Genomic DNA, 16,263 nt, shown 5'->3' on the forward strand with positions numbered 1-16,263 from the left:
GAGCTGCTGAGCTGCAGGCACAGGGTGCCTGCTACTACTGCTCCATCACCAGAATAGAAAGGGTTTTACACAAATAACAGCGATCATGACTGATGCAGGAGATGGTACCTTCTTTCAGTCACTGCTATTGTGTTAAATGCACAGGCATTTCACAAACCAGGTGACAGAGAAGTGCTTGCTTCCATAGATAGCCATCTGAACCATTACATTTTAAGCTCATCATGTCAAAATGTGTCTGTGCACCTGTTAGCTTTTCTGCTTCTTTCTGATTATTTCTAATCTAATAAAAAAGCATAGCTACCCCAGCAGCCTTGCTTACATCCTTATACCATCACAGTGGTGATCCTAGAAGAGTAAGGTATTTAGTCAAATGCATTTAAAAATACAAGCAGGCCCAAACATTGTATTAGATTCTTTAAGACAAATACCCCACCACCACCACCATACATATGCACACAAGCTCATTTAATCTTTTGTTTTTTCTACCTGCTGTTGTAGATGACTGTGTATTACGGACCACTTTACCAGCTAAGAGCAAAAGCAAAACTACTTTCTTTGTTATTACGTGTGTTTTGCTTCTCCTTGTCATTGGAGCTATTGTATTCATATGGAGAAAATCACGAGCCAAAACCCAGCCTGTCAACAAAGGTGGGTATGAGAAGCTGACAAATCACTCCAAAGCCTTTCCTTCATATGTGAGCAACTACCACGAGAGTCTCGGCTACCAGGAAGATCAAGTGATTGAGTATAGAGATCGAGATAATGAAGATGATGACGAAGAAGATGACATTGTATATATGGGCCAGGACGGCACAGTCTATCGCAAATTTAAATATGGACTTTTGGAGGATGACGAGGAAGATGAGCTGGAATATGATGATGAAAGTTACTCATTTAGATAACTCTTTACTAATTTATTAATTTCCTGCTCTGTTGCTTTTCCTATTAAAGTACAGCAATTTAGTTAAGAATATTTAGTTACTTCTTAGCATGCTGAGCTCAAGATTTTAGCTAACAGTTATTCTAAGAGCAGAATAGTTTCTAAAACTTTTTTTCCTAAAGCTTTACATAAATCCTTGCTAGGCTTTTAAGTAGCACTGCAGATGTAGGCTGGTTAAGAGATTATGTTTCTGTGTTTTTGTGTGGAGAGTAAATCCTTTCCCAATATGTATTTGTGTGCATTACAACTAACTCTGCTTCAAACCATGCACACACGCTTATTGAGAACCTTGCCAATCACTACTAGAAATGTGCAGATGATGTGTATTTATCTACCTGATGAATGCCACTGGGAAAGGGTGCCAGTAGTTTACTACTTTGTGATTACAGTTATTCAGCAATTCATAATAGAATTAGGCAAGTTTGCTGACTTTACCCAGACTTCTTTGTTGGTATCATCTGGTGCATCCATGTTCCTTGAAGTCTGCACTGTCCTCCTTGTAATCTTGTAGCATACTTCCCAGTGAAATTTTGCATCTATGACATGACATTTTAAGATTTCTGATTGTGACTCTACTATAGGTTAACTACATTGTATTCACAGTTTGTATGAAATATGACTAAAATATTTTGTGTATCAACCTCTGATTAATCTTTACTGTGGTGTTTGTCAAATAATCTTTCATTATACACACACACTTCTGGGTTTACTGCAAAGGGAAATATGGTCTATAAGCACTACTACCAAAAAAAGGACTCCTTTTGTCCTTTCAACTACCTTCTCAGTGATTTAAAAACAGAACATTTATTCAAGCAGCTTTTCCATCTCTGTTGTAAATGGCTCGGGATGTTCAGTCAATGGCAAAGAGAATAATTATCACTTATTTGTTAATGTAACTTAAAGGAACACAGCAATGTGATTTTTTATGATTATTACAGAAATATAATTTATCATACTAAAGAAAAGGATACTCTTTATGGCACTTCGTTGTGAAAGAATAAATTCTTTCCACAAAACTGTCTTGAAAATGCTGTTATTTGTCAAATTTCATTCACTCTCAGAATTCCTTTAGATTTCCAGTTGCTCTAGAACTACAAATCAATTAAAGGTAGTGTCTTCAAATGAATTGTGTGAAAATCCCTAGTATTTATGGCTCAATGTCTCAGAGGAATATTTTGTATTAAGCATTCCTAAAGACCTCAGGATAGTTCCATCTGTAAGTTTAAAGAAGTTTTATGGAGAGGTTTATTTCTTCCATTTTGAATTTCAACCTTTTAATCATTGCACCTTCAGTAAGAGAGGAATCAGAAGTCATGTGACTTCATAAAAGCCATTAAAAGGACCTTTATTTATCAAAAGTTATATGATAATAAGGTATTTATGAAAGATGCATGTTATCTGTCACTTGAATTCAAGTTCTGCTCTGGTGAAATTTTGAAAAAATTAAAGAGGAAAAGAAGGGTGAAAATTCAGTTTGAAAGGTCATACTGAAAGAAAGACACTGTGTTATCCTTCACTCTCCTAAACTTGTTTGGATTAACAATATGCTTTGTTATTGTTGCTAATGGTCTATAACAACGACATTTCAAAGGCTTAATCCTAGCTATGCCTGACCAGTCTGAAACTGCTGTGATAGACGTAATCAACATTTTGTTTATGGGCTCTCAGACTAACTTCCATCATCATTTTATGAAAACAGTTTCTTGCATTTGAATGGTAAAAATAAACAAACAAAAATGCAAATAAGTACTCATTCTGGAAAACCTGTTCCTTAAAAGCATTTTGTCTAAATTTGTTCAAGTCAGACTGGGACAAATTTGCATTTCAAAGTATGCACCCCAAAAAAAAACCCCAAATCCAAATTCTTCTCAAATGCCAATTTTTTCAGAGGTTCTTTGTTGTGGTTTAGGCATACCATTTAAACCACATTTTGCTTTATCAGCTGCATATTCTTTCACTTCTGATTCTTCCTGCTCTGCAGTCTAACACTTGCCTTCTGGCTTTCAGACCTTGTCACATGCAATCAGAGATCATGGACGTCGAATGCAGAAGTGTGCTTTCTTCTAGTGCTAAAGCTGCACAGGCAAAGCTGAGACACAGTTTGTTAGGAGAGAAGCAGTACTGGTAAATTCCCTCCAACCAAATAAGTAGTGCTTTTTCGGAGAGATTCAAATGACTGCTCAAATAAGCCTGTTTTTAAGAGGTGACCGCATGTATGCAGCAGCATGCATGATTTTATGCTGCATGGGTAGGGTAATAAGCTGCATGTCTTACAAAATGGCAGATAATAGCTTTGAAGGTGAACCAGTCTTCTTAGGAGAGCAGTAAATAACTGATGAAATTAAGTTAGAAGTATATGACATGAGGAAGAGAAATGCATTAAAGGTTTGGGTTTGGAGAGGTTTTTTAAGTAGAAGTTTCAAAATAGTGGTCAAGGAGACCCAAACTTAGTGATCTGCAGAGCCTATCACTTTTACAGGATTCGCAATTAAAACTCACTGCTAAGAGCTCACAAGAACACCAAGAAAAATAAAGTTTAATAGCTAACTGGTGCAAGAGAAAAATCATTCATGAGTGAGTCACACTTCTAAAGAAACTTCATGGAAAACAGAGAACAACCAAGGAAACCAGTAATAAGCATACAGAGAGCAGAGACACAATTCCACAAGACCTTAGTTGCCACAAAACCAATTATTTTCCTTTCTCCTTCCTTCTCCTCCACTCACCATAGTGAGAAAGTTGTCTGAAAGGAAACAAGTATCTTTCAAAAACAAAGCTGCTCTGGGATCTCTTCCATTCAACTGTTCTCTAATTAATTTTCTTTTAATCAGCCACAAATTCTTGTTACCTTTGGCAAGTTTCTCTCACCACTTGCTTCTCAAGGTTTTTCCATCTCAAGGCCCTTCCTTCCCCCTGCACCTCTTTCTTTGCTACTCTCACTCATCCATGGAGTTCCCAAAGTCTTTCAGTCTTCATCAATTACATGTATTTTCTCTACCCATCTCCCAGGGAACTCTCTCCCATTACCCATACAGTAGGAAAGGTCTTTCAAAAAGATCTTACAAAAATCACATCTTCTACATAGTTTTACTGCCCACTTAGCTTTTATATAATATAGTAATTTGATTTCAAAGCAAAGTGTACATTACCAGTGTTCTTTACCCCCTCTTTCCACAGGGTTTATGTAAATAGGAAATGTTTTCTCTACCCTGAAGTTTTGCTAGAAAGAAGGTGCAGGGAAGTGGATTATACGACTTACATTTCAAGTGTCTTGAGGCCCAAGACTCCTTCCTCAACAAGCCATTCCCTGATCAGACTACATTCTCATGGTATACCACATATCTGCCACTGGAACTTGTATAACAATTACAGGACTTCTGGCTGAGGACTCAAGAGTGAAATTTCAAGCCAAACGTAGCAATGAAAATATGATAAACTTTATTGTGTAAGTTACCACAGAAGTATTTCAAATTGATATTTTGAGGCATTTGGTTTTCTCATTAAAAGCATCATTTCAAGAGAAACGTATTTTTGCATTAAAAATGTTTTCTTTGCAATCAAATTTCACACTTCAAAAGTTACCTATAGAAAAATTCTGATTGTCTATAGTAAGTCACTACCTTGCCTAAGTCACCTATGTTCATTGGAGTTCCTGTTGGGTCGGGGGCAGTAGTGAGGGCAGAAGAATATTTTTCAGAGTAGACTAGAACTATTGATTTTTCATCTCCCCTCAACTTCTTATGTGCACATAAAATACTCTGACAAAGGGCTCAAAAGCACTTTGAAATAGGCTTCAAGAATTTTTTGTAGGGTTTTTTTTCCTAATTAGTACATATATATGACAATAATGAGCTATCATATCAAACACTAGATGACTAAAGATTCTGACTGTACACAGACATACTTGCAATGAACTAGATATATTTATAAATGTTAAGATGCAAAATGAATAGGAGACATATGCACATGTGACTTCTGTTCTCCTTTCAAGGTAGGTACCATATGTTCCTACGGATCAGAAATAGCAGGAAGCTGTCTAACACATGTTGGCTGATTTTACCATATCTCTTGTGATTTTATTAATTGTGAACATGAAAAAAGACAATTTTTCCCTTGGAAAAGGTATGTTACAAAGTAGGCAGTACATATGACTTTTTCCCCATCACCCCTTTTCAGATTTAGGTTTATGCTGGAGGAACATCTCCTCTCGGACCTTAACAAACAAAACAGATGTACTAATTACCTGTGTGACTTTGCAGGTCTATATTACATATTTAATTGAATAGTAAAAAGGGAAATAAGCATTCTTTTATTCTTCCTCATTGATATTGTACAGTTAGCAACTAGATAAGCACATTTTCTTTTTCAGGAAAAGTTCAGTTGCTAAACTTAACTAACAACTATTATGCTAAATAGTTCTTGCTTTTCTTGCTCCGTTTTTTTTTTCTTGTGTTCCTCCATCCTTGCTCACTGCTTGTCATGTTTAAAATCCTCATCCAATTACTTTTGTGTATCCTTTCTTCTCCTTCACCTAGATGTCACTTAGCGTCATCTTAATCTCCCAGTTTGTTTTCCTTCTGGTTCAAAAACCTAAGTTTGTTACTTAAGTATCTCATCATTAGTTTATGTTGGGTTTTGTTTTGTTTTGTTTTTTAAATAAAAGCCATATATATATATATATATATATAGATATAGATATAGATATAGATATAGATATATATCACTGTATTCATTGCACTTCTTTCACTGACAAATCTTAGCACTATGAAGAAGCAGGCTAATCATATCCTCAGAATAAATAGAATATACTAAGCACTTTGCTATTCTGAGCCTCAAAAAAGAAAGCAAAATTAATCCTCAGTCATTACAGAAGATGACTGTTATATAAAGTCAGTACCTTATGTAATTAATGATATATTAACTGTCACTGTCAGCAATGTTTTTAACATTCTAGCCCTCTTAAAAACCTAAATAGGCCACAAATCTATCCATATACTCCCCTGGAGCAACAGACAATGCAAGTTCTGTTAACGAACACACTAGCAAGTAGGGCCTTCTGTTTATAATTCCTCTTATGTCTTTCTTATCCCTTCAGAGAAATACAAGAAAATTGGGAGGAAAAATACAGCTCTATATCAACCATATTCATTATCAAATATATCTCAAGGCAATTTTGTATTTTTTTTAACCTCATTTCAGTTACAGAATAAAATCTAGTAGGACACCTGAATCCTTGGAAAGTATAGTGCTTAAGTGTTAAACATAAACCTGAAAAATGCAGGTGCTTGAGATCTGACTTTTAAATCCATGCCTCCAATGTGGACACTGTGATGTTAGAACAATAGTGTGACCTGTGACAAATACCAAAGTACACTGAAGAGTCCGCTGTATCTAACAAAAAGAAATCCTTATGACATACCCACAAGACCACATTATATTACATTCTTTCCTGATGCAACTTTAGGGATGTGACATGGAGATACATAAAGGTCTACATACTAACTGTGTGAAAGCACAAGAGAAACTTCTCCCCAAGAGGCCTGAGCCAGATCAATGTGTTTCAAGATACAGGTGTGATTCATTTTCAGCTGCAGCAGATGTACCTTTGCCCTGATCCAGATGAATGTTTAAACAATGGAACCAGAATGGAACAGGATACAACTCTTTCTACCTGACTTCTGAAAGAACAAAGTAGTTTTAAATTTTGAAAGGTATAGGCAAATTTATTTTCAGGTTATAGAATTCTGAGGATCTAACTCCCCTACTTCCTAAACAAAGCATAAAAATCCCGAGTGGGAGTAGTTTTCAGATACACTTTGATTTTAGCTACTTTAAATAACTTCTGAATACTTTTTTCTGCCGAAGTTTTTTAGGAAATCACCTTTACAAAGCTTTGCATAGGACTGAGACACCTAACTGTGTTAGACATAGCAAAGGAAAACACCCTAGGAACTAAATCACTCTCTGAAGCCTCCATAGACACAAAACTTACTGAACAGCAATACTGACAATAACCCTTACTATTATACAACAAAGCAGTGATTCTCACAGATTAGAAACTGAACAAATTCTTTCCAAGAATTGCTAGAAGTCTAAGGCAAAATAAGAATTTCTCTAACCTTCTTGCTTCTTAAACTTTTCTCCATCTCAAGGTCTTACTGTTTTTTCCTTCCTTCCTCTTGAATCTTTCTTTACTATCATCATTCATCCATGCAGTTTCTAGTAAACTAGGCTTTACCCAAACGCCACTTTTTAGTAGAAATGCTACTAATGACACTTTCCAGCATTTAAATTCACTGTATTCATGTGGAAAATTACAGCTGACAGCCTCCACATCCACAATATGAAACAGTAATTGAAAATAAATGAAAATATATTCACATCAGTTACAATTTTAACATGACACCTATTCTAACTTCATAAGTATATTCTAAAAATCAGGATTTTAAAATTGATTTTCAAATTTAGTAAACTAGATTTCATTTTCAGGTAGGTTGAAAATATTATATGGTATACATAAGGGAATCTGTTCTTAAGTAAAAAGGATACGAAGTACAGTTTCCATATCTGTTTCTACAAAGGCTCCAAATTCAAATTGTACCTAGCCATACAAGAAGCCTGTATGAGTAACTATTGCAGACTATTTGTCTGTGCACACTGTGCCTTTACATTGTCTAAACATAAATGCATATTCCATTTTAACATCTGCTAAGCACAGATTATTTTGGCTATTAAAACATTACATATTTGGATAGCTGTGGCATTAAACTAAGACCATTATGACCTATATGCATTCGAAAAAAATTCTTACACTGTTATTCTCCTCAACAAACTCCATCTCAGAACAGTAATAGACTTCATAAGACAGTCAAATAAAATGCACCACAGGCTTTATTTTTAAAGTTTTTGAAACAGTGGAAATACTTACATTGCTTGAACTCCAACAACTTGAACTCCTACATCATAAGCATATCCAGAGAAGGGCAACGAAGCTGGTGCAGGGTCTGGAGCACAGGTCCTACGAGGAGCGGCTGAGGGAACTGGGGGTGTTTAGACTGGAGAAGAGGATGCTGAGGGGAGACCTCATCACCCTCTACAGCTCCCTGAAAGGAGGGTGCAGAGAGCTGGGGATGAGCCTCTTTAACCAAGTAGTAAGCGATAGGACAAGAGGGAATGGCCTCAAGTTGCACCAGGGAAGGTTAGGACTGGATATTAGGAAGCATTTCTTTCCAGAAGGGGTTGTTAGGCACTGGAATAGGCTGTCCAGGGAGGTGGTGAAGTCCCCATCTCTGGAGGTGTTTAAGAGTTGAGTCAATTTAGCACTTAAGGATATGCTGTAGTTGGTAACTGTCAGGGCTAGGTGAACAGTTGGACTAGATGATCTTCAAAGTCCTTTCCAACCTAGCTGATTGTGTGAACTTAGTGATGTTTATGCTTCACTTGGTGTTTGCCTTATAAATTTGCCTTTCATATAAAGAACTGCAAAAATCTGGAACATAAATAATGTAGTAGTAAGTTTGTAAGCAAGAACAACAATTCTCGCCCCTACCCAAAACTGAAAGAAGTTTAAGTGCCCTAATGAAAGAACTCTGCAGCACCTCTTTCAGTATATGCTAAGTAACATGCACAGGTGATTTGCATCACATATAATACAATCAATCAGAAAATATGTGATGTGCAGCAGCACTACTTTCTCAGTTACATTCTTTTATTAATGATAAAATGTCACAACATAAATTGAAATAGTTATTTGCACATAATACAAAAATATAACCCTTCATAAAGTTCATATTGTGCTAGGAATTGGGTATTGAACTTAAAAATCAATATACAGTATTTGATATTAAATAATGTGTAAAGATAAGTACATTCAGCCAAATGAATGCAATTGTATTTTCTCTAATTTGAAGGAAAACATGCAAAAAGCAGTTTATAACTTTACCGTATACATACTTCACACTACATGTGAGAGCTGTGAGAAAACTAGATTTCTTGTTTGCCTTTTGCTACTTTTCTCTATCCTCAAGCATAGTGGGTTTAAAACCAAAGGATTAAATGAATTTTGGATATTAGCATTCGTTAGCTGTTACAGAATAGTGTTACTCAAGACAACCTGCTTAATGCGCTATGATTTCCACAACAGACACATGAAATCACTGGAAAAAAAAAAATTAAAAAAAATTAAAAGCAGCTATAATGTTAGCCATAACACTACAATCAATAAGTATTTATTCTTTAAGTATGTGTTTGACAATATATTACATTGACTAACATGGCTACTATTTCTTCTTCCAGAAATGTAAAATATAAAACAAGACCTTGACATCGTTATCTGCTCAAGAATGCCTCCCTATAATGTGGGAAAAAATATGTTCAAAAAAATTCTCCCATCATCTCTCGGTTTAAAGTGGTGAGAAAAAACTCACTTTCAAGAAAATTCTTGTACAAATTTCCAACATGCATACAGTAAATCCACTAAACTGTTTGGGTTTGTTTTTTTTTTTTTCTTTTGGTTTGTTTTGTTGGTTGGGGGGGTTGGTTGGGGTTTTTTTAAATAAAGTATTTCTGACAGCAGATAAGTTAATTTTATTTTAATATTTTCCTACTAGAAAGGCCAAATTGTGCCGAAAATGTCCAGACAATGGTTAGGACAAAATTGTCAGTGGCTTCGGATAATTAAATTTATCAATAACCTTAGAAGTGTGGGTCAAAATGATGCTTATTCTAGTAAGCGCTTTTAGGGAATTCATTCATTCTTTCCTCAGGAGGTGTATATCCCTTCTATCTTTGCCACAAAAGACTGATGAGCAATTCAAATCAAGTTTTGGCTAAGATCTGTTCAGCTACAAGGACTCTTTGACTTGCTGAAGGCCGTTTCCTAAATACCCCGTGAAACTGACTGCAAGTTAAACCAGTATGAATTAGAGCCCTAGCAGGCTGACAGCACCCACCACAGAGAACCATAAGGATACCCACAAGGATGTTTTAACAGAGGTCCCTGCAACTCTACAGTGAAATGCAGGATCAGAATGGGATGGGACAAGGAGAAAATTTGTAAAATTGTACTGGAGTGAGGGAGTAGATTTAGAAGCACACACACACTATATATATATACAAATATGTACTACATAATTTTAACAAATATCTTCCAAATCATTATCAATTTTGACAACACATCCTCCATTTATCCGTGCAAACATTTCAGAGTGAGAAAGGCATCAATAACTTGTAATAAATAATATCTACTAAAGTGTTGATATATTATTCCAAGAACCATAGAATGGTTTGGGTTGGAAGGAGCTTTAAAGACCCCTTCAGATCCCAAAGATCTAGTCCAAACCCCCTGCAATAAGCATGGACATCTTCAACTAGATCAGGTTGCTCAGAGCCCCATCTAACCTGACCTTGAATGACTCCATGGATGAAGCATCTACTACCTGATACAGGATGACATTAGGCTTTGGCCTGCATAAGGCCTTAGACCATGACATCACTGTTGCCAACTTATCCATGACTTGACTCTCAGCACAGGTTGAAGGTCATACAGAGCCGGGGAGCTAGCTCAGTATTACCTACTAGAGGACAAAATAAGCCACAACTACATAACCCTCCTGTTACCCATATATGGAACTGATCACAACTACAACTGTTAACAAAAACCTACAACAGTGTAGTGTATTGAAGGACTATCAGATCTCTCCTCAAAGAATATAAAAATCAGGTACAAAGACCTCAAAATTGTTGGATGCTTTGGAGAGAGTTTTTGTGCAGAAGATCCACCCTACCATCTGCCCCAGGGACTCCCCCCTTGCTTGCCATACGGGCAGTGTGTGGAACCCTGTAGTCTTGCATTGCTGCTGGTTTACTTTACTATTATTTCTAATTTTCCTATGTATTCACTCTTTTAAAATGTTAGTGTTATACCTTAATCTTTGTCTATTTCTGTATATGTATCTGTAACTGGGTCTGACACCAGGGGAAGTCAAACCAGTGGTGAGTTTTCTTGGCAGAACTCATCACAGTATTCCACCATCATCCATATCCAATGTAGTTATGGTAACCCAGATGTACATTTCAATGTACAATCAGCTGGCAAGCCAGGTGCTTTTAAGGCACCGTCCTGCAATACCACCTCTCCGGGCAACCTGTTCCAGTGTTTCACAATCCATACTGTAAAAAAGTCTTCCTTATATCTAATCTAAATCTACCTTCTTTTAGTTTAAACCATTACTTTTTTTTTTTTTTTCATCTAGGTTGGAGAAGACGTTTTCCTCATCTAAGGCAGCTGCTAGCAGCAACCAAAATGCAGTTGCCTTTAGCTACGTCACCTCCCTTAGGACCCAAAGAGGAAAAAAAAATACTGTTAGGCTGGTTCTGCACCATTTAAGTCTGAACTTTTGCAGCATACAAACTTTCTCCCTTTCATTCACTTAATGAACTTCAATGAAACACTTGCTCTGAAGGCAACTACATAAGTTATGAGTTGTCATATGCACAGTCAACTAGGCCAAAGTATTTATCCAGTATTCACTACTATACTAACTCAGTAATAGTAATTTTCTCTATTTCAATTAAAATTACAATAAATAATTTCAATTAAAATGACAGCTACAACCACAATAGCTGTATAGCATATCAAAAATAGGAACTACGGTGAATTATTATCATTACTGTTGTCTAATCATTGGCACTACAGGTAAATTTTTGACTTAAGCAATATAAAATTTTTCTAAACTGCTACCTACAATCTAGATGCAACAATGACATAAAATTAGGAAGTAAGTTTAGAATAACATTCTTTCTGAAACACTGACAGTCTTCGCTGAAGTATTTAACTCACCCCACTTTAGGTGCAGAAAACATCACAACTACCTTTGGTGTTGTTCCACTAGTGCTATCTCTAAATGACTGGTAACATCTGGACTCATAACTTTTCCATAATAACCTAAATCTACTTCTACTCCTTTTGAATGACTGGTTAAATGATCAAGTAACACAAACAAACTTAATGTTTTAATGTTCAGTTCCAAACACATTTACCTAAACATACTGTTGCAAGGTAACCCTGGTAGGTAGAGCAAAGCACCATACAATTACGACCTCACTTCCCCCACACCTCTGCCATGGGACAGGGAAAGAGTGGAAGAATAAAATCAAGAATATTTGTGGGTCAAGACAAAAACAGATTAACAAAAGAGAAGTGAAAGAGGAAAAAAAAAAAAAGAAAATAAAACAAGTGATGCAAAGACAATCACTCACCACCTCACATGGGTAGACTGATGCACAGTCAGTTCCCCAACAAAAGATGGCCAACCTCCCTCCTCCCCACTTTATGGCTCAGCAGCAACCATTATATGGCACAGAATATCTCCGGCTAGTTCAGGTCACTTGTCTTGTTGTGTCCCCTCCCAACCTCTTGCACAGCCTCAATGTGGCAGAGCAGAGCAAAAACCAGAGAAGGCCTCAATGCTGTGCAAGTATTGCTCTGGAATAGCTAAAACAGTGTGTTGTGTTCGTTGTTTTGTTTGCAGATCTAAATCACAGCACCGTATGAGCTGCTATAAAGAAAATTAACTCCATCCCAGCCAGACCCAGTACACACACATGTTATATACCAAATGATACGTGTGTCATGGTTTGGCAACAGAGCATCACTCACTCCCCCCCTCCCTCAGGGCACTGGGAAGGAGAAATAAAGGAAAAGGCTTGGGAATAGAGATAAGTATTGAGAGGGATGATTCACCCATTACAGTCATGGGCAAAAAAAGACAGAGTCATCAGGGGATGAAAAAAACCCATAAATTTAATTCAGACACTAACAACACCACTTAACAGACAGAGTAGGACAGTGAAAAGCATTGACACATCTTAAAAACACCTTTCCCCCCACCCCTCCCTTCTTTCTTGCCTCAACTTCTTTCCAGTAATCTTCAACCTCCTCCCTGCAGCAGCAGGGAATAGGGGGTGTCGTCAGTCTTGACACTTCTTTTTCCTGGGGGTGGGGATGAGGAACTCCTCGCATTCTTCCCCTGCTCCAGCAGACAGTCCTCTATGAACTTTCTCTGCCATGAGTCCTTCGCCCAGGCTGCAGTTCTCCCCACGCTGCTCCAGCATGCGTCACCCTAATGTGTCACAATCCTCCCAGCACCAAACTACAACAGCAGGGGCTTCTCCCCAGAGACCCCCAGCTTCCTTTGGGCACAGTCACCTCCTCCAGTGTGGAGTCCTCCACAGGCCACAGGTCAACAGCTACTCCACCGGTGACCTCCATGGGTGGCAGGTGGGGAACAGGCCCTGCCATCTTACCACAGGTTGCAGGGTGGGCTCTGCACCAGCACACCTTCCCCTCCCCTTCTCCTCCTTTCTTCCATGTTCACATAGATGTTCTCCTTGTAACTCCTCCTCCCAACTGCAACTCCTCCTCCCAGATTACCCTTCTTAAATATGTTATCATGGAGATGCAGACACTGTGGCTAATTGGCTCGGCCTTGACACAGAGGCAGGTCTGACTTGGAGATGGGAGAGCTTCAAGAAGCTTCTCACAGTGGCCACCACTGCAGCCCCCTCCTCCGCTACCACAAGCCCCCACCACTCACACAAACCCAGCACAACATAGTAGTGTAAAGAAAAGAGCTCCGAGAGATGAAAAAAACCATATCGTGTTGCTTAGTGGTTTATTGTTTTGCCTTCTGACAGATGAAAGAAGTTGTCTTCTTTGAGTTTAAGATGTTCTGGTAAATCTAGCTGGTTTGCCTCTTCAATGTCGTCCTGAATTGCTGAAATGAGTGCCTCTGCAAAAACATAGTTAGAAAAGCAATATTTAAAAATCAGTCTGAAGTCTGAACACACAATAGCAAATGAAAAAGGGTGTCGTACAGAACACCAGAAAACAATCACAGAGGCAGAATATATTTATTATTACGAAGGTGGAAAGGCAACATTCTGTTTCTAAAATTACATGCTTTTGACATGCATTGCACTTTTCCCTGTTGTAAACACTGCTTCTTCCTTGTTCCAAGACATTTTATCAAAAAAGTCAACAGAATTTCCATGTGTTTCAGTTTTAACACAGATACATTTTTAGAAGAAATGAACAGACTAGAGTAATATCTTTAAAACAAGTTTATGATTTTCAAGCTACTCCTCAGATGACTGACATGACAATGTAATTTTTAGACTGAAATAAATAAGTACTGATAGTCTGGAAGTTGTAGGATTTTGTTTACTTTAATACTACCAATTTACATATTAGTAGATTCAGCTTAAAAAAACTTTTTACTGAAAAGACAGAATATCCCAAGTTAGATGAGACCCATAAGGATCATTAAATCCAACTCCCTGCTCCTCACAGGACTACCTAAAAACTAAAGAGCATTGTTCAAGCACTCCTTGAACAAGCTTGGTGCCATAACCACTTCCCTGGGGAGCCTGTTCCAGTGACCAACCACTGTCTCAGTGAAGAACCTTTTCCTCGTGTTCAACCTGAACTCTGCCTGATGCAGCTTCATTCCACTTCATGTCCTGTCGCTGGTCACCAGAGAGTGGAGACCAGCACCTCCTCCTCTGCTGCCCACCTTGAGGAAGCTGCAGACTGTGATGAGGTCACCCTTGCTCTTGAGGCCTTTCACCATCTTGGTCTCTGCATAAACTCTAAATAGTTCAATGTCCTTTTTATACTGGGACACCCAGAACTGCACACAGTACTTGAGGTGGGACCTCATCAGTGCAGTGTAGAGTGGGACAAACACCTTCCTCAAACAGCTGGCTATGCTGTACTTGACCTCAAGACACAGTTGGCCCTTCTGGCTGCCAGGGCACACTGTTGACTCATATTCAACTTGCCATCAACCCAAGCCCCCAGATCTCTTTCCACAGGGCTGCTCTCCAGCCTATCATCCCCCAATTTATATGTATAACCAGGATTACTTGTTCTCAGCTTGAGAATCTGGCACTTGCAATTGTTAAATTTCATGTGATTGGTGACTGCCCAGCTTTCTAGTCTATCCAGATCTCTCTGTAAGGCCTCTCTACCCTTAAGAAACAGCTACATGAAACAGCTACCCTACATGAAACAACTGATTATGAAGACAGAATAATGACACAGTACTTTCAATATGCAATAACATGACAAAACATTAGTTTAAAAGACCTGTAATACTGACTTAAAGAACTGAAGGTTTTTTTCTGATTGAATATATCCAAGAATGACTATACTAAGAATGTCTCCATAAAAATGATCCATGAAAGCGTGGATAATGTGCATTTCCTAAAAGAAGACAAATATGATGACAGTTATCATGATGCATTTTGAGTTTATTTCCGTTGTTGCAAGACTGTTGGTATAATACCTCTAACATATTCTCTCCCACACATATCAGGAAAACTGAGACAGTTAGCCTAATGTGTAACACAAGATTAAGTGGCTAGAGCTTTTGATCATGTTAGTAGGAAGAACTGTTCTTTGCAAGGCATTTAAGAACATTGTGATACCTAAATATTTCAGAGGTAAGATTTTTCAAGGCAGCAAATCACAAATAATGCCTGGATTTGTTTGATCATTAAGTTGCTGAGTCAAAGTAACTATAATTAGTTTAACTGAAACAGATGTTTTAAAGAGAGCTTTTACAAGTAGTTCATGGGAACTGCATGATAAAATTCTAAAAACAGCAAAGGCACCTATCTTCAAAGCAGGGATTCATGTCAAAATAAAACTGCTTCCAAGTATTAGCAATTAAACCCAAGTTTTGCAGGACTCAGGAAAAGCACCAGCACCTGATAGCAAGAAACACATAGATGCCACAGTTCAGGATTTTAACTCTGTCACGTTACCACTCATTTTTGGATCTTCATTGCCATAGATTAAGCCACAGCACCACCACATGTATGGATTCCACCATTTAAGAGAAGAATTACTGGAAAATAATTACAAATCAAGATGCCCCAAAATCTTGTACTTTAAATGTGGATGGATGGCAAATGATGAGAGATTAGTACATTCCAGCTCATTCACAAAGTCTCATAACCACTAATCTGAAAACTTCTATTAAGCTTATGTTTATCTAGATATGAGCACAATAAGCGACAACCGCACTGGACATATGAATTTTGATTTCAGAAGTATTTAAGTAATGGTGAAAGAGGAAAATAAATTTTATTATCTACAGCTGCATGCTCTATGGCTACCAAGAGATTTTATGGGATGTCTTTTTTCCTCCTCAGAGTACAAACATTTGAGATAGATACCAAATACATTTCTAACTGTAAAAACAATTTCTAAACTCATTAATGGATCAAATTCTGCTTATCTGATTCAAAGTCAATGT

At 37.5% G+C, this 16,263-nt stretch overlaps 1 protein-coding gene across 2 annotated transcripts in view; it reads left to right on the top strand.

Annotated features, from left to right (window-relative positions):
- PCSK5 (proprotein convertase subtilisin/kexin type 5) overlaps positions 1-1,942 on the top strand; it is a 245,810-nt gene extending 243,868 nt beyond the window's left edge. For both annotated transcript variants that reach the window (XM_026866351.1, XM_026866352.1), the window contains one exon: positions 499-1,942. In XM_026866351.1, coding sequence (XP_026722152.1) covers positions 499-902 — 404 coding nt within the window. In that variant the 3' untranslated portion in view covers positions 903-1,942. The remainder of the gene's footprint in view (positions 1-498) is intronic.
- The last annotated feature ends 14,321 nt before the right edge of the window (positions 1,943-16,263 follow it).

This window comes from Athene cunicularia, assembly GCF_003259725.1.
Source record: "Athene cunicularia isolate RWA chromosome Z unlocalized genomic scaffold, athCun1 chrZ_part2, whole genome shotgun sequence".
NCBI lineage: Eukaryota > Metazoa > Chordata > Aves > Strigiformes > Strigidae > Athene > Athene cunicularia.